We start from the raw sequence: 19,620 nt of genomic DNA, 5'->3' as shown, positions 1-19,620 counted from the left end.
TCCCACCTCAAGCCGCACCTCCATCTCCTACCGACCAACCTCATCCCGCCCCCTTGACCTGTCCGTCCTCCCTGGACTGACCTATCCCCTTCCTAACTCCCTACCTACACTCACCTTTACTGGCTCCATCCCCGCCTCTTCGACCTGTTTGTTTCCTCTCCACCTATCCTCTCCTCTATCCCTCTTCTATCCGCCTCCCACTCTCTCCCTATTTATTTCAAAACCCCCTTCCCCTCCCCCTTTTCTGATGAAGGGTCTAGGCCCGAAACGTCAGCCTCTCTGCTCCTATGATGCTGCTTGGCCTGCTGTGTTCATCCAGCCCTGCACCTTGTTGTCTCGGATTCTCCAGCATCTGCAGTTCCTACTATCTCTCATTACTGCCTTAATTGTCCTAATAAATTTCTAAGCCTTAGCAGGATTTCAGCGAACAAAAAATGTTTACCTTTTAAACGCAAACTGAATCTACAGCCCACTGCAAACTTGGGGTCATTTTAATGGACAGAACATAGGAATTCCTCAAAGCAGTCATGCAATCTGTGTTGTGTCTCCCCAGGAGGAGACCACATTGTGAGCAGCAAATACAGATGACTAGATTGAATAAAGTGCAGGCAAATCACTGCTTCAATTAGACAACGTGTCTGGGGTGTTTGATGATGAGGAGGAAACAGGCAACCTGCAATTTCAAGGGACAATGACGTAGGAATGTCAGGTGTTGTTGAAAGTGGACCAGGGTGTCCTGGATGGAATGGTCCCTGCAGAATGGTGACAAGGGAGGTGAACGAAATGAGTGCCTTGTGATGGCACCCCACTGGCGAAATGGCAGCTTATGATCCTTTGGATGCAGAAGCTGGTAGAGTAGAGCGAGAGTTTAAGGGGGACCGTACCATTATTGTGGGAGGAAAAGGAACAGGTGAGGGCAGAAATGCAGAAAATAGGTTGGGTATGGCAAAAGGTGGTGTGAACCACGGTGGTGGGAAATCCTCGGGTGAGGCAAAAGATGGACATTTCTGAGGCCCGCTGCAGAAGGTGGCATCATTAGAACAGATGGGATGGAGAAACTGGGAGAATGGAATTGAGCTCTTACAGAAAGAAGGCTGTCAGGATGTTTAGTCAACTGTGGGAGTCAGTAGGTTTGCAATGGAGAACAGTGGAAACACAAATGTTGGAGGAAAGAAAGAAATTAGAGATGGACTGGGTGAAGGTGAGGCAAAGTGTGAAAGCGAAAGCAAAATTGATAAACTCTTCCAACTCAAGACAGAGGAGGAAGCAGCTCCAACTGTGTCATCAATGTACCACAGAAAGACTTGTGGGGAAAGGACTCGAGTAAGACTAAAACAAAGTAACATTCCCATACCTCACAAAGAGACGAGCATAACTGAGCCACATACGGGTACCCACAGCAACACTTTGATATGAAGAAAATTAGCGGAGTTAAAAGGAAAAGTTGGTGACAATGAGGACAAGCTCAGCCTTTTCAGTTGCTGGCCTCTAAGTTCAAAACACACATTGGGTTGTTACTGTCAAATGTAAACAGCAAGTCAAACTTTACATAAGAAGAGAACTTCAAGTTCATAAGATGGGATCACGTGCATTATCTGGATCTCTGCTATACCAATTGCCTGGGCAGTCCAACTGAGTTTGCCCACTCCCCTATCAATTTGAAAATGATAAATACGATCGGAGCAAATTTTAGACATGATCAAATTAGGTGGTCATGGACTAACTGCCAAACAAGAATTCTCTCACACACTTTCTAAATCTGCTTATGATTCCTCCCATTCCAGAGATTTTAACTAATAATACAGACACTTAAGGAAAGTACAAAGGAAATGTTATACAATCAGAAGTGCCACATTTCAGGAGACAATAAACCAAGCATCATTGGTATCTTTTCAGCAATCTATCCATATACGCTTGTCTGACTATCTTCGAGAACATAAAACAGTACAGCACAGGAACAGGCCTTTTGGCCCATCACGTCTGTGTTAAGCATATGCCATTTTAAACTACAGTATTCCCATCTGCCTACATGTGACCCGTATCCCTCCATCTCCCTCTGCCTAAATGCCTCTTAAAAGTTGCCATATCTGCATCTACCACCTTCCCCTGGCAATGCATTCCAAGCACCTACCACCCTCTGTGTTAAAAACCTGCCTTGCACATTTCTTTAAACTTTACCCCCTTACCCTAAATCCTTGCCCCCTCGTTGACATCTCCACCCTGGGAAAAAGATTGCGACTATCCACCTTATTCATGCTTCTCAATTTAAAATACTTCTATTAGGTGGCGCTTCAGCCTCCGATGCACTAGCGAGAACAATCCAAGTTTCTCCAACCTCTCCTTATAGCTAACACAATCCAATCCAGGGAACATCCTCTAAGCCTCTTTCGCACCCTCTCCAAAGCTTTCACATCCTTCCTATAGAGTCATGACCAGAACTGCATACAGCACTCCAACAGCTGCAACATGACTTACCAACTATTATCTTCAATGCCCCGAGCAATGAAGGTGAGAAGGCTGCAAGCCTTCCTTACCACCTTATTCACTTGTGTTGCCACTTTAAAGTAACTATGGACATGCACCCCAAGGTCACCCTATATATTGATGCTCCTAAGGGTCCTGCCTATAGCAAAGATGTTGTGAAACTTGAAAGGGTTCAGAAAAGATTTACAAGGATGTTGCCAGGGTTGGAGGGTTTGAGCTAAAGGGAGAGGCTGGAGCTATTTTCTCTGAAGTGCCCAAGGTTGAAGGATCACCTTATAGAAGTTTATAAAAATCATGAGGGGCCTGGATAGGGTAAATAGACAAAGTCTTTTCTCCAGGATAGGGGAGTCCAAAACTATACGGCATAGATTTAAGGCAAGAGGGGAAAGATTTGAAAGGGGCCTAAGGGGTAACTTGTTCATGCAGAGGGTGGTGAGTGTATGGAATGAGCTGCCAGAGAAAGTGGTGGAGGTTAGCACTACTGTCTCACAGCCCAGGGACTGAGGGTTTGATTCAGGCCTCAGGCAACTGTCTATGTGGAATCTGCACAGGTTTCCGCCTGGTGCTCAAGTTTCCTCCCACAAAGACGTGCAGGTTTGATGGACTGGCTATGCTAAATTGTCCCATAGTGTCCAGGGATAAGCAGGCTAGGTGGGTTATCCATGGGAAATGCAGGATTACACAGATGGGAGTGGGTCTGAGTGGGATGCTCTTCAGAAGGTCGGTGTGGACTTAATGGGCCAAATGGCATTCTTGCATCATTTCACACATCCAGATTAAACTGCATCTGCCACTTCTTTGTCCAACTTTCCAACTGATCCATATCCGGCTGTATAAAGTTTTTGAGAAGATTTGTAGCTCCGGTTGTGGATGAGGTTGTAGACTTGCTCGCTGAGCCGGTATTTTTGGTTTGGTTGCAGACAATTCATCACCCTGCTAGGTAGCATCGTCAGTGCGCATTGGGGAAGCGTTGGTAATATCAAGCCGGACAGAACACCATCGCTTCACCAGAGGAGCACTGACAGGGTGATAAAACGTATATAACCAAACACACCGGCTTGGCGAGCAAATCTACAACCTCATCCTGCTGTATCCTTTCAGAACATTCCTCACTATCCACAAGTCAACTATTTTTGGGCCAGCAAAGTTATTAATAAGACCAAATGCATTTTCATCCAAATCATTTGTATATATTACACACTGATCCTTGCAGAACACCACTAGCCACAGTCTAGTCAGAAAAAAACCTCCAAAGCTACCCTCTGTCTTCTATGACCAAGCTAATTTTGTATCCAACTTCTCAACTTACCATGGATCCTGCATTGCTTAATCTTGTGGACCTGTTTATGGTGAGGGGTCTTGTCAAATACTTTACTAAAGTCTATAGTGACAACATCCACTGCTCTACCCTCAGTCACCTTTCAGTTTTTTGAGGAAGTCGTCAATCAAATTTGACAGTCAAGACATTCCCCACACAAACCCATGCTGACTATCCCTATTAAGTCCATTCTTTTCTAAATGTGAGTAAATCCTGTCCCTGTGTATGTTCTTTAACAATTCCCCTTTCACTGACATAAGGCTCATTAACCTATCATTTCCTGGATTATCCCTCTTGCCGTTCTTAAACAAAGGAACAACATTAACTATTCACCTGTGGCTAAAGAGGATACAAAAGTCTCCGTCAAGGCCCCAGCAATCTCCTTCCTTGTCTCCCTCATTATCCTGGCATAGATCTCATCAGGCCCAGAGGACTTCTGTACCTTAAATGTTTTTCAAGACATCCAACATCAACATGCCCCATAATACCAACAGATCCTTCCTAATCTTATCATCCATTCCTTCTCCTTGATGAATACCAATGCAAAGTATTCATTAAGGACCTCACCCACTTCTTCTGGCTCTACACATAAATTGTCCTTGAGTGGACCCATCTTGTCCATAGCTATCTTCTTGCCCCTAACATTTGTACACAATGTTTTGGGATTCTCCTTAATCCTCATTGCCAAAGACATTTTGTTGACCCTTTTAACCCTAATTCCTTATTAAAATTCTTTCCTGCTTCCTTTATTTTCCTCAAGGACTTTGTCTGATTTCAGTTTCCTAAACTTTACATACGCCTCCTTTTCCTTTTTGACTAATCTATCATACCTCTTTTCATCCAGGGTTCCTGAATCTTGCCATCCTTATCTTTCATCCTCATAGGAACATGCTGATTCTGAACTCTGATCAACTGGCCTTTAAAAAACTCCCATGTTGTATGTGGATTTTCCCTCAAATAGCCACCCCAATCTATTATTTTCCAGTTCCTGCCTAATACTGTTGTAAATAATCTTCTCCCAATTTAGCACTTTCACCCAATGACCACACTTACCCTTACTCATAACTATCTTAAAACTTATAGAATTATGATCTCTCGCACAACATTAACTATGTACTCTGGATTGCACATCAGTGCTTAGAACACACTTCCCTACTCACGTCTAGTTACCCTTATAGAATCTTATAGCATTGGAGGCAATTCACGAACTGATCTATTTGAGGTGGCTCTTTAAAATCTTGTCAATTTAGTCTCTCCCCAGCACTTTTTCCGCACAGCGCAGCATGTTACTCCCGTCAAGTACATGTCCAATTATCTTTTGAAAATTACTACAGAACCTCATCCCACCATAGTTTCAGGTAATGTGTTCAAGATATTAAATAACTCTGTGCTGCTTACTGACCCATTTACCAAACTGGTTCTTCCTTTAAGATTTATCAAACCCTCTCCTAATTGAGGGCAGAGTGATAATAAAATTTGAGGGAGAAACATCTCAGTATCTCCAAATACTGAACGTCCCTGTCATTGGCACTACCCTGTTGAAACCTCCTCTCATCCTTCCTAAACTGCATTCTTCCTATTGTTAAAAAAACCTGCCAGCAGTAATGCAAAAGATGCAGTGAGACCACAATTAATCCTTCAAACAAGGTAGAACAGGAAAATAAAAGCGGAGTGGAAATAAAAGATGCCTGCAACCTTAAAGTTTACCAGCCACGTAACTTAAATAGACAATAGATGACAAACTAGCGGTGTGTGAAGATTTGGCCTTATTTATATGCCCATTCTTGATGTCTTTTCACCTGCATGTCAATCTTCCCTTTCTGTCTGTCTGTCTCTCTCTCTCTCTCTCCCCCCCCTCTCTCTTTATTGCCAATGTACATCTCTCCTAAGTTCTTCCTTTCCTGCTCCCAAACACAGATTTTTGACTTGCTTTGCCTCCTGTCCCTTTTGTTTTTCTGAATCACTGCATCAATTTCTCTTTTCACTATTTATCTGGTCTTCTGCTAATCTACTAGCAGACATTCTTTCGCTAGTTTATAGTGTAAATCCCAAAGATTTTTAGTTGGACATTAAAAGCCCCAAGTCATCACAAAAAAAATCATCTAACGCAATCAACTTTTAAAAATAGGTTAACTCATATTATGTTACTGTCAATTGGGTCTTGGTGCGCAAAATTATCTTTATCTTTAGAACAGCAGCGACTGACCCAAGTCATTCATTATGCATGAAATCTTTCAAAAACATCCTGAGATGGAATAAAGTGTACAGAAATAAAAACTTGTTACTCTGCCTTTACCTCAGGTTTACCTCTCATTTGCTAATAGAGATGTGCCTGTCACAAAGCCTGGTTACTTCTGTGAGCTAATGCATGTTGTTTGTTTGTGTCAGATCTTATTTATATACCCATTTCTGCTTTACCTTTCTATATCTCAATGAATCTTCCTCTTACGGATCTTTTACTTCATCAACTCATTCATCAGTTTCTGTATATAGCCCCTTCTAGTTTTTGTTTTCTTAGTGATACTCATCTTCCATCCCCATTTCTCCTCCTTCCATGATGACATAACACAACAAACAGTGGCTCAGTGGTTAGCACTGCTGCCTCACAGCACCAGGGACCTCGGTTGACAGTGTAGAGTTTACACATTCTCCCAGTGTCTGCGTGGGTTTCCTCCAGGTGCTCCAGCTTCCTCCCACAGACCAAAGGTGTGCAGGCTAGGTGGATTGGCAATGCTAAATTGCCCGTAGTGTTCAGGGATGTGTAGATTAGGTGGGTTATGAGGGACGGGTCTGGGTGGCATGTTCTGAGGGGCGGTGTGAACTTGTTGGGCCAAACGGCCTGTTTCCACACTGTAGGGATTCTATATAAAATAAAATAGTAGGCCACATATCCTATCGCACCTACTCCATCGTTCAATATCATGGATATTCATCTGATTGCAGCGTTAAATTAACTTTCCTGCCTCCCTGCATGACCCTTAGTCAACCAAAAAGTTGTCCTATTTGAGCCTTGAATATATTCAATGCCTCAGTCTCCAATGCTGCCCTGGGAAAGTGAAGCTGATCCTCAGAAGTTCTTCCTCATCTAAGTCTTAAATAAAAGATCCTATATACTAAAACTGTGACCCCGAGTTTTCCCTCGCGAAAGGAAACGTCCTCTCAAACCCCACCAATATAACACACGACCAGCATCAGATCACCTCTCATTCTTTTAAACTCCATTAGGCCTAACCTTCCCTCACAAGAGAACCCCTTCATTTCAGAAGTCCATCCTCCGCCTCCCCAATGTCGTCAGTCGCCTCCACCCTTTTCTTCTTCTCCATTCTATTCTCCTTTCACCCCTCTCCTCTTCTCTCTCGGTTTCTTACCGTTTGAAGTCTGGATTTCTCTCGCTTTTCCAAAACAAGCTCACTTCCGCTTTTGCGCGCTGCGGGTTTACCGGCGCGGCGCGCGGTCACTCATGGGCGAGGGGGCGGTCCTTCCGCGGACAATGACGACAACGACACACACACACAAAAACCTGGAAAACAAATGTCCTGACTCTCAGCGGCCTCTTTATCTCTCCACTCACTCCAACCGCCTGCTGCCTCTCCAAAATGGCGGAGACGCCGGTTCGGAACACAGACAGGGTTTTAAACTGCCCTCGGGCTTCCGGCCTCTCGAAGCCCTAATTTTAAATCTCAGTAGAGCTTCCAGGAACGCGGTATTGGAGCGGAGAGTTAGTGCGGAAAGCATTTGGGGGCCGGACCGACGACATGGTCCCGGGCTGGGTGTAACTCCTCCGCCCGCCGCTTCTCACAAAATGGCGGACGCTCCATCTGTTCCAGAAGCGAAAGGTCACCGGCATGCAATCCGGAACCAATTCTCCGATCTCAAAGTTCCTATAGCAACGTCGTCGTTTCGGCCTTTTCAATAACCCAGCCATTGCCACCATTTTAGATGAAGCGTTTTCACTTTCTTACAAAAACGGTTTCGAAATCAATCCAGAACTCTCGAACTTACAATACTTAAAAAACTTCATCCTTTAAAATTTACAAATTGCATTAAAACGCTTCTATACAAATCATTTTGCTCGCGTTAGCCTTAACAGCATACAAGGACGTGAGGCAGCCCTGGAAATTAATCGTGACGTTTACTTTCCTACTTGTAAACGATAATTTTGTTGAACATCGAACAGTACAGCACAGGAGCAGGTCCTTTGGCCCAATATGTCTGCGACCATGATGCCATCCTCAACTAAGCCCACATGGTGCATATCCTTCTATTCCCTGATATAACAAGGTGTAGAGCTGGATGCCTTCTATTCCCTGCCTATTTATGCGTCTAAATGCTTCTTAAACATTGCTATTGCACCTGCTTCTACCACTTCCCCTGGCAGCATGTTCCAGACATCTACCACCCTCTGTGCGAAAAAAAAACTTGCCTCTCATCTCCTTTAAAATTGCCCCCTCTCACCTTAAACCTATGCCCCTGGTATCTGGCATTTTCACCCTGGGATAATGTTTTAACGAAGATCTGTAGCTCAGGTTGCAGTTGGAGTTGTTGGTTGGTTCTCAGAGCTGACTGGTTTTCGTGCAAACGTTTCGTCTCCATTCTAGGTGACATCGTCAGTGCTGTGTAGCCTCCATTGAAGCGCTGTTGTTCTGCCCCGCTCTGAATTTACACGGTCCAGTTTGTCATAGTGGGCAGTCTTGTTTCCGGTTTTTGTCCGGAGCGGGTCGGAAGGCAAAGCCGGAGTCTGAGTATATAACGGAGTAAACGTACTGGTGCAGAAACACTGCAAAACTAAAAAAAACTAATTAATTTTAAATAATGAACTAAGTAGAGATGGCAGGCCAGGTGATGTGTTGTAGCTGTATGATGTGGGAGCTAGCTGATCCCATTGAGAACGGCAGTGACCACATCTGCAGCAAGTGTTGGCTGCTTGAGGAGCTTCAGCTCAAAATTGATGAGCTGGAATCTGAACTCCAAACACTGCAGCACATCCGGGAGGGGGAGAAATACCTGGATGCTGTGTTCCAGGAGGCAGTCACACCTGGTAGATTAACTAATGTTAATTCGATTGGCGGGTAGGGACAGCAGTGTGTGACTGCGAGTGAGGCAGGTAGAGGGACCCTGCAGACAGGAACACACGAGCCACAGCCCTTGACATTGTCCCACAGGTATGAGGCACTTGCTCCCTGCGTGGATGAGGAACAGGGCTGCAGGAAGGATGAGTCAACTGACCATGGCACCATGGTCCAGGAGGCCATTCAAGAGGGGGGAGCAAAAAGACAGATTGTATTTGTAGGGGATTCCATCATCAAGGGGATAGACAGTATCCTTTGCGAGCAGGATAGAGAATCCCGCATGGTGTGTTGCCTGCCCAGTGCCAGGGTGCAAGACATCTCTGACCGGCTTGAGAGGATACTAGAGAGGGAGGGGGAGGATCCAGTTGTTGTGGTCCACGTAGATACCAACAACATAGGCAGGACTAGGAAAAAAGACCTGTTTCAGGATTATGAAAAGCTAGGAACAAAATTAAAAAACAAGTCTTCAAGGGTCATAATCTCTGGATTGCTGCCCGAGCCACGTGCAAATTGGCATAGGGAGGCGAGGATCAGGGAAGTAAACACGTGCCTAAAAGAGTGGTATGGGAAAGAGGGTTTCCTTTTCATGGGGCACTGGCATCAGTTCTGGGACAGGAGGGATCTATACCGATGGGATGGACTCCACCTGAACAGGGCCGGTTCCAGTGTTCTGGCGAAAGGGGTACATAGGGTGGTTAATAGGACTTTAAACTAGTAAGTAGGGGGGGAGGGAGAAGTGAGCGTAGAGGGAGAATAACAATTAATGTAAGGCAAAGCAGCAGGTTAGCAGGTGAAGCTTCAACTCCATTGAAAATTAGGAAAAAAGTTAAAGGGAAAGAGAACTCAAGAGCTGTTAGTAATGGAGGTAATAGGACCCAAAAAGAAGGTGCAAAAACTGGCATAAGGGCACTTTATCTGAATGCTCGGAGCATTCGAAACAAGGTGGATGAGTTGATAGCGCAATCATGGCAAATGGGTACAATTTAGTGGCCATTACAGAGACATGGTTGCAGGATGGTCATGACTGGGAGTTAAATATCCAGGGGTATCAAACTGTTCGGAAGGACAGACAGGAAGGTAAGGGAGGTGGTGTTGCCCTGATTTTTAAGGATGATATAGGTTCTACTGAACAAAACGTTGAATCCATTTGGGTGGAAATTAGGAATAGCAGGGAGAAGTCACTGATAGGTGTGGTCTATAGGCCACCAAATAATGACATTGTGGTGGGGCAGGCAATAAATGTAGAAATAGCTAATGCATGTAAAAATGGTACAGCAATTATCATGGGGGATTTTAATCTACATATCGATTGGTCAAACCAGGTCGGTCATGGCAGCCTTGAGGAGGGGTTCATAGAATGCATCCGCGATAATTTCCTCGAACAATATTTAATGGAACCTATGAGGGAGCAAGCTATCCTAGATCTAGACTTGTGTAATGAGACAGGAATAATTAATGATCTCACAGTTAGGGATCCTCTCGGAAGGAGCGATCACAGTATGATCGAATTTAAAATACAGATGGAGCGTGAGAAGGTTAAATCCAGAACCAATGTCCTGTGCTTAAACAAAGGAGACTATGATGGGATGAGGGAGGAGTTAGCTAAGGTAGAATGGGAGCAAAAACTTTATGGTGGGTCAATCGAGGAACAGTGGAGGACTTTCAAAACGATTTTTCACAGTGCTCAGCAGAAGTATATTCTACTGATAAGAAAGAACTGTAGGAAAAGAGAGAACCAGCCATGGATGTCTAAGGAAATAAAGAAAAGTATCAGATTGAAGAAAAACACATACAAAAAAGCAAAGAGTGGTGGGAAACTAGTAGACTGGGAAATCTTTCAAGGCTAACAGAAAGCCACAAAAAAAGTTATAAAGAAAAGTAAGACAGATTATGAGAGTAAACTAGCTCAGAATATAAAAACAGGCAGCAAAAGTTTCTATAAATATGTAAATCGTAAAAGAGTGGCGAAGGTAAACATTGGTCCTTTAGAGGATGAGAAGGCCAATTTAATAACTGGGAATGAGGAAATAGCCGAGACATTGACACAAAATAACTGTTTAGTCTTCACAGTAGAAGACGCAAATAACATGCCGAAAACTAATGGCAAGAAGGTTATAGCAGGTGAGGACCTAGAAACTATCATTATCACTAAGGAGGCAGTGCTGGACAAGCTAATGGGGCTAAAGGTAGACAAGTCTCCTGGCCCTGATGAAATGCATCCCAGGGTACTAAAGGAGGTGATGGGGGAAATAGCAAATGGACTAGTAATTATTTACCAAAATTCACTGGACTCTGGGGTGGTTCCCGCAGATTGGAAAACAACCAATGTGAAGCCACTGTTTAAAAAAGGAAGTAGACAAAAAGCAGGTAACTATAGACCAGTTAACTTAACTTCGGTAGTGGGGAAAATGCTTGAATCTATCATTAAGGAAGAAATAGCAAGACATCTGGATATAAATTGTCCCATTGGAAACACCCAGCATGGGTTCATGAAGGGTAGGTCATGTTTAACTAATTTGGTGGAACTCTTTGAGGACATAACTTGCATGTGGACAATGGGGAACCTGTGGATGTGGTGTATCTAGATTTCCAGAAGGCATTTGACAAGGTGCTACACCAAAGGCTGCTACATAAGATAAAGTTCCACGGTATTACAGGTAATGTATTGGCATGGATAGAGGATTGGTTGACCAGTAGAAAGCAAAGAGTAGGGGTAAATGGGTGTTTTTCTGGTTGGCGGTCAGTGGCTAGTGGTGTGCCTCAGGGATCAGTGTTGGGACTGCAATTGTTTACAATTTACATAGATGATTTGGAGTTGGGAACTAAGTGTGGTGTGTCAAAATTTGCATATGACACTAAGGTGAGTGGTAGAGCAAAGTGTGCAGAAGACACAAAGTCTGCAGAGGGATATAGATAGTCTAAGTGAGTGGGCAAAGGTCTGGCAGATGGAGTACAATGTTGATAAGTGTGAGGTCATCCATTTTGGTAGGAATAACAGGAAAATGGACTATATTTTAAATGGTAAAAAATTGCAGCACGCTGCAGTGCAGAGGGACTTGGGTGTCCTTGAGCATGAATCACTAAAAGTAGGATTGCAGGTGCAGCAGGTAATTAAAAAGGCAAATGGAATTTTGTCTGCCATTGCTTGATTGTATGGAGTTTAAAAACAGGGAGGCTATGCTGCAGCTGTATAGAGTCCTGGTGAGGCCACACCTGGAGTACTGTGTGCAGTTTTGGTCTCCTTACTTGAGAAGGGATATACTAGCACTGGAAAGGGTGCAGAGGAGATTCGCTCGGTTGATTCCAGAGTTGAGAGGGTTGGATTATGAGGAGAGACTGAGTAGGCTGGGATTATACTCATTGGAATTCAGAAGAATGAGGGGAGATCTTATAGAAACATATGAGATTATGAAGGGAATAGATAAGGTGGAGGCAGGGAGATTGTTTCCGCAAGCAGGTGAAACTCAGACTGGAGGGCATCGCCTCAAAATAAAGGGAAGCAGATGTAGGACTGAGGTCAGGAGGAACTTCTTCACCCAGAGGGTTGTGAATCTGTGGAATTCCCTGCCCAGTGAAGCGGTTGAAGCTACCTCGCTGAATGTTTTTAAGGCAAGGCTGGATAAATTTTTGAACAGTAAAGGAATTAAGGGTTATGGTGAGTGGGCGGGAAAGTGGAGCTGAGTCTCAGAAGGATCAGCCATGATCTTATTAAATGGCGGGGCAGGTTCGAGAGGCCAGATGGCCTACTCCTGCTCCTAGTTCTTATGTTCTTATGTCCTAGGACAAGTGAGACAAAGACAAGCGCGAGAACTTCTGGAGGCCTGGTCATCAACCACCGATGCAATTAACAAATATGTTGAAATAGACCCCATCTACATACCACTACCACACAAAACCAGAAACAAGACTGCCCACTATGACAGACCTGACCATACGAATTCAGAGCAGGACAGAACAACAGCGCTTCAATGGAGACTACACAGCACAGACGATGTAATCTAGAAGGAAGATTACTTCACATTTTTCTAAACCTATATTTGCAGTTTCTGTCACTATTTTCAATAGATCTGCAGCCCACTTCTTCCCTGTCCTGCACATGTTAATGTTGAGATGCAGGAAAACATTTTCACCTTCGTCTCTTTTCGTTCATCTGCTGTTAATATTCACAATCATGCTTGATACTCCCGTCCCACCCACAACAGGAAAAATATGGCCTTTGAACATTACTTAAAACAGTGCTCAAAAAGAAGTTTCCTGAAGAAACTAAACTGCACCACACGAATGATTTGCAATATTCATAGATAACACAGTGTAGAGCTAGATGAACACAGCAGGCCAAGCAGCATCAGAGGAGCAGGAAGGCTGACGTTTCGGGCCTAGACCCTTCCAGTTCTTTTCCCTGTAAATTACGTAAGTCCCAATCCATAAAGAACAGTAAAACAGCTGCATTTAATCAGGTTTCAACCACATTAGCATCAAATTCAGACTTTGTTTTACAAAACACAGTACTATATATCTACTTGCTAACCTTACTGACACCTGCAGTCCTGTTTCACATGGGAAAGAAAAATCACAAATTACTGTTAATCTTAGACTTTTTAAAACCAAGTCAATTGTATTATTAAAAAATTGGCATGGTCATTTAGCACTTAACTCAAACACTCATTAAAGATAGGTAAACTTTATTACTCTATAAATTCATTCAGTTTTTACTCTATAAATTAGATTTCTTTAATTGGAAGCAAATATTGCATATATCCATATCAACTGATTGGGTAATACTGTTAAATTACATGCTTTAGTAACTTGATTGGTCAGAATGCTTTTACTTGCATTCTGGTCCAGTAAAGTGACAAATACCACAGAGTCTATTATGTGGTCACTGCCTGGTGTAGTGGGAAATTGTCCAATTTAGAATATTTAGTGGTTGCAGTTGAAAATTAAGTGTTTTTCTAACCTCTATCAAATTTCTTAAGAGAAAATTCCCAAATTCTTCAATCTATTGTCATAGGCAAAGTTCTCATCCTGAAACCTGTCTTCACAGAATCCCTACAGTGTGTAAACAGGCCATTCAGCCCAAGTCCTTACTGACCTTCTGAAGAGCATCCAACCCAGACCCATCTCCCAACCCTTTCCCGTAACCCTACATTTTCCGTGGCTAATGCACCTAACCTATAAATCCCTGAATGGTATGGGCAATTTAGCAAGGCTAATCCATTTAACCTGCAGAACTTTGGACTGTGGGAGGAAACGGGAATACCTGGCAGAAACCCACGCAGACACAGGGAGAACATGCAAACTCTACACACAGTTGGCCCAGGGGTGGAATTGAATCCAGGTCCATGGGGCTGTGAGGCAGCAGTGCTAACCACTGATCCACCATGCCACCCCTTGCAAATATCTTTTGCGCTCTCTTCAATGAGCTCACATCCTTCCTAAAGTGTGATGCCCAGAATTGTACACAATGTTGCATAACAGAAAATACTCAGTGTCCTGTAAATAGTTATCTATGGCAGTTATATTTATTTTTGTATAATGCTACACAATTTCTTGGTTCTGTCACAGAACAGACATGGTACAGATACAAGAACTCTAAAATAAGTCATTTATTCAAAGTATACAAGGCAGAACAAGGTAATGTTTCAATGTATCAAAACATGAAAGGGAGATTCCATGCAAACAGATCTATATGTAACTACAGCATTAGATTAAGCATAAAAATCAGGAAGGCATCAAGTTCAAACAACATATTGATCTCAGCATAGCTAATAATGTTTTCTTAGATTAGGGCAAAAAAGCCCCCTAATTCTGATAAATGTATTGCTGCAGGAAGATGCGAGAGAAGACAAGACAAGCTCAACCAGGGAGACCTCTCTCTCTCTCCAGCACTAAACAACTTGCCAGCAATCATGCAAAAGATACATTGAAACTACAGTCAATCTTTCAGACTAGGTAGAAAAGAAGGATAAATTTAGGAAATAAAGAATGATGAGAAAAAGAAGTGTACACCAATCAGAAATATCAAGCGCTGGCACTTCCAAAATTTTAAATCTAGGACCGCATGATCACTACCTGCAACCTTAGTTCACCAACCATTGTAATATAAAAGGAGAACCAATGAGATGTCAGTAAATAATCAGTTATGGAAGTCCCTTGACACCACAGAGGTTTCACCATATGCTGGAACAACACTAGCTGCAAGCAATGTGACGTTTTCTCCCAACAGCATCAACATGGAACTATTTAAAAAGCGTCATTACACTTAAATGACAAGCATAAAAGGTATATTCTAGGTGTATTTCATATGAACTTCACTGATCCAAAGTAATGAGCCTGCTATAACCTTTAATTATTATTGCAAACCTGAAAATATATAGACTCCATTGAATTAGACTACTGGTCAAAAGTTTCAGACACACAAACAGTCTTAGATGCTTCACATTAGGAAAGAGAAATTTGATCCAAAGTCAGTTTGTTGCTCATTTAAGAGGATTCACTTCAGGTGACACACAGCTCAGAGCATCCATCTTCTCAGAAAGTAGACGATCAACCTTGCTCTGGAAGAGAAATCAATTTATTTTTCAAAATATATAAATGTTCATTTTTCTTTTAAAAAAGAGACCCATGCAGTTTATTTGTTGTTATTTTATGACGAAATAAAACAAAACTTATCCAGAACGGCTAAATTAAACAAACAACAGACAAGTCATTCCTGAACCAAACTTATACAGCTCTGTGACTAAATAATAGGATCTCTCTCAAATAAAAACTTAATGTGGAGAGAAAAGGTGTGTCAGTGGTGCCAGTTACTGAGCAGCTTTCTTGGCAGTTGCCAATGGTGCTGCCACAGGGTTCCGATAGTACCAACAAATTACTTGCTATTTAATTCTTTCACAGGACGTGGGAATTGCTGGGTAAGCCGACATTTTTGACTCATCACTATCGATGAGAAGGTGCCAACACTACATGTGTTTAGGTACAGCCACAGTGCCAATAGAGTTCCAAGATTCTGACAGTGGCAGTGTTAACTTTGCTTAACAAAAAATTATCCAACTCAGATTTAAAATTAACTTATCTAGCATCAACTGCCATTTGTAGTAAAGAGTTCCAAACCCCTACCATCCTGTATGTGTAGAAGTGCTTCCTAAAATCTCTCCTGACAGTCTGGACCTAATTTTTATGCCCTTAATTCTAGAAGCCCTAACCAATGGAAATAGTTTATCTTCATACACCCTGTCTTTTCCTGTTAATATCTGGAAGACAGATCAGATCCACTGGAACTCGCAGGTGGTGGTGTTCCCTTGCATCTGTTGTCCTCGTCCTCCTAGATGACAGAAGCCCTGATTTGGAAGGTGCTGTTCAAAAAGCTTCAATGAGTTGGCACAACACATCTTGTTGACGAGACACAATGCCCCCATGGGGTGTTGGTGGTGGAGGGAGCAACTGTTGAGGGTGGTGGATTTGGTGCCAGTCATGTGGGGTGCTTTGTCCTGGATATTTTCTAAATCAACATTTTCAGAGATCCTGTGACATCGATGGAGCAGATATTACTAGACCCCAGGCCTTCTGACTCAGAGGTAGGGACACAACCACTGCGCAAGAACGCTTATGGTGTCAAGTTTCTTGCATGCTAACTCATCCAGACAAAACGAAAAATATTCCATCACACTCCAAACTTTTGCCTCATGAATGGTAGATAGGATTTGGGGAACCTGAAGGTGTGTCACTCAATGCAGAGGTCAGAGCCTCCAACCTGCATTTGTAGCTACGTACTTTTACGTACTACGTTCATTTTCTGGTTAACGGTAACTCTCGGGATTTGAAAGCAGGAGATTCAGCAATGGTAAAGTCAAAAGGAAGTTACATTCATTGCAGATTATATTGCAGATAGTCAGTACGTGGCACTCGTAGGAAGCAAATATCACTAGCCACTTATCAGCCAATGTCCAGATCCTGCTGCATACACAGACTGCTTCGGTATCTGAAGACTCACAAACGATGCTCAGCAAGTATCCCCCACTCTTGACCATATAACGAACAGAAGATGATTAAAGTAGCTGAAGATCGTTGGATACCTTGAGGAACTCCTGTAGCAATATCATGGGACTAAAATGGTTGACCTCCAACAACTACAACTTGTGCAGGGTATGACTCCACCAGTGGAGAGCTTTCCCTCCACTTCCATTGACTTCAGTTTGGATCAGATTCCTTAATGCAATTCTCTGTCAAATGCAGTCACTCTCACCTCAAGTTCAGCATTTTTTGTCCATGTTTGAACTAAGGTTGTAATACACAGTCAGCAGCTGAGCAGTCCTGACAAAATAAAAACTGAGCATGGGTCAGCAGGTTAATGCTGTGCAAATGCTGCTTGATAGCCTTGTTGATGGCACCTTCCATTACTTCACTGATGACTGACTGTGGACAAATGGGGTGGGAATTAGCTAGGTTGGATTTGTTTTGCTTTTTGTGGACCAGGCATACCTGAGCAACTTTGCACTCTGACATTTCAACAACAATGGAACTAGATTGTACTCCTTGAGCAGTCTTTCCTCACTAACACTGTATCCAGAACAAGCTCCAACTTAAAAGACTTACACTTTTCTAACTTTATTGCTCTTTCTACAATCTCTCAAGGATAGAAGACTACGGAACCAAGAAGTTGTAGCAATCAAAAATGATTACACATTAGAAAAGGGAAAACTAATAGATGAGCTAATTGTGGTCTTTTAAAATTATTGAATACATTTGACAACGTAGTTGTCAAAAAAATTGCTTCTAATTATAGGAGTGTTCCAATTTTAAATATTGGAGTCTTTAGTAATTCCAATAAGGGATTCAGGAGAAACTTCTTTACCCAGAAGATGGTTAGAATGTACAACTTCAGGCTGTTGAGGTAAATAGCAGATGATTTAAGGGGAAGTTAGTTATGTACATCAGGGTGAAAGGAATAGAGAGACACGTTGTTAGGTTTAGGAAAAAAACAGGGTGGGAGGAATTCTTGTAGTCCACAACCATTGACACATTGACTAGTTGGGTTGAATGGCCTGTTTCGGTGCTACAATTTCCATGTTAATCTAATATGATTAATTCTATTGATCATAGAATCCCTACAGCGTGGAAACAGGCCATTCGGCTCATCAAATCCACACCAACCCTCCAAAGAGCAACCCACTGCCCTACAGAACTCATCTCTTCCTAATTTGACTCAGTCTTCTCCCCCCGGTCGAATCCCTACACACATACATCCAAGATTCCTCTGACGCCTTAGGCCAGTTTCAAAACTTCCCGTTTACCAGTTCCAGTCACCTCGTTTTTACCATGGATGTACAATCCCTTTACATGTCCATTCCCCACCAGGAGGGTCTTAGGGCTCTCCGGTTCTTCCTGGAGCAAAGACCTGAACCATCCCCACCCCCACCACCACCCTCCTCCACTTGGTTGAGCTTGTCCTCACCCTCAACAACTTCTCTTTCAACTCCTCTCATTTTCTTCAGGTAAGAGGAGTTGCCATGGGTACCCACATGGGCCCTAGTTATGCCTGTCTCTTCGTGGGGTACGTGGAACATTCCTTGTTCCAGTCCTATTCCGGCCCCCACCCACAACTCTTTCTCCGATACATCGATGATATCATCGGTGCTGCTTCCCTCTCTCGTCTGGAATTGGAAAACTTCATCAATTTCGCCTCCAATTTCCACCCTGCCCTCACTGTCACCTGGTCTATCTCTGAGTCCTCCCTTCCCTTCCTTGACATTTCTGTTTCCATTTCTGGGGATAGACTGGCCACTAACATCCACTACAAACGCACTGACTCCCACAGCTACCTGGACTATACATCCTCACACCCCACTTCCTGTAAAGACTCCATCCCATTCTCTCAGTTCCTCAGTCTCCGTTGCATATGTTCAGATGAGGCCAACTTTGACAAGGGGGCCTCCAAGATGTTCACCTTCTTCCTCAACCGAGGATTCCCAGCTCCGCTTTCGACAGGGCCCTCAACCAGGTCCGACCCATCAGCCGCACTTGCGCTCTCACCACTTCTCTTCCCTCCCGCAACAGCAATAGGATTCCCCTTATCCTCACCTACCATCTCACCAGCATCCAAATCCAGAAGATCATCAGACGCCATTTCCGCCATCTCCAGCGAGATGCCACCACCAGACACATATTCCCCTCCCATCCCTTGTCCGCCTTCCGCTGGGACCGTTCCCTCCAGGACATCCTGGTCCACACTTCCTTCACCCCCAACACCACCCCACAGCCCCACGGCACCTTCCCCTGTAACCGGCGAAGGTGCAACACCTGCCCATTTACCTCCTCCCTCCACAGTATCCAAGGGCCCAAACATACCTTCCAGGTGACGCAACACTTCAACTGAACTTCCCAGAATCTCGTCTACTGCATTCACTGCTCACAATGTGGTCTCCTCTACATTGGGGAAACGAAGTGTAGACTTGGCGACCGCTTCGCAGAACATTCTGCTTTCTAAGTTCTGCTTGCAAAAAAGATCCTGAACTAACTGTTGCCTGCCACTTTACTGCACCACTCTGCTCCCTGGCCAACATCTCTGTCTTTGGCTTGCTGCAGTGTTCCAGTGAAGCCCAAAGCAAGCTGGAGGAACAACTCCTCATTTTCCACTTGGGGACCCTACAGCCCTCCAGACTCAATACTGAGTTCAATAATTTTAGGGCCTAAACTCTCTTATGTGCTAAACCCCTACCCCACACATCAGGCCTTGTTACCACATAGCCT

At 43.5% G+C, this 19,620-nt stretch overlaps 2 protein-coding genes across 7 annotated transcripts in view; both read right to left on the bottom strand.

The window, feature by feature from the left end:
• Nucleotides 1-7,303, bottom strand: part of c1h18orf25 (chromosome 1 C18orf25 homolog) — a 96,303-nt gene extending 89,000 nt beyond the window's left edge. For 4 of the 5 annotated variants that reach the window (XR_007261776.1, XM_048595164.1, XM_048595194.1 and 1 more), the window contains exon 1: nt 7,171-7,303. The gene's annotated coding sequence lies outside the window, so the exon portion shown is untranslated. Of the gene's footprint in view, nt 1-7,002; nt 7,030-7,170 lie in introns of those variants that run through there. The other variant, XM_048595173.1, reaches the window with a different exon arrangement.
• A 7,068-nt stretch (nt 7,304-14,371) lies between these two features.
• Nucleotides 14,372-19,620, bottom strand: part of haus1 (HAUS augmin-like complex, subunit 1) — a 59,370-nt gene continuing 54,121 nt past the window's right edge. For both annotated transcript variants that reach the window (XM_048595147.1, XM_048595153.1), the window contains exon 9: nt 14,372-15,428. In XM_048595147.1, the coding sequence (XP_048451104.1) occupies nt 15,351-15,428 (78 nt within the window). In that variant the 3' untranslated portion in view covers nt 14,372-15,350. The remainder of the gene's footprint in view (nt 15,429-19,620) is intronic.

Source organism: Rhincodon typus, chromosome 1, assembly GCF_021869965.1.
Source record: "Rhincodon typus isolate 14 chromosome 1, sRhiTyp1.1, whole genome shotgun sequence".
NCBI classification, from domain to species: domain Eukaryota; kingdom Metazoa; phylum Chordata; class Chondrichthyes; order Orectolobiformes; family Rhincodontidae; genus Rhincodon; species Rhincodon typus.
The sequence above is the reverse complement of the archived record's forward strand: the minus strand, read 5'-3'. Positions and strand labels throughout refer to the sequence as shown.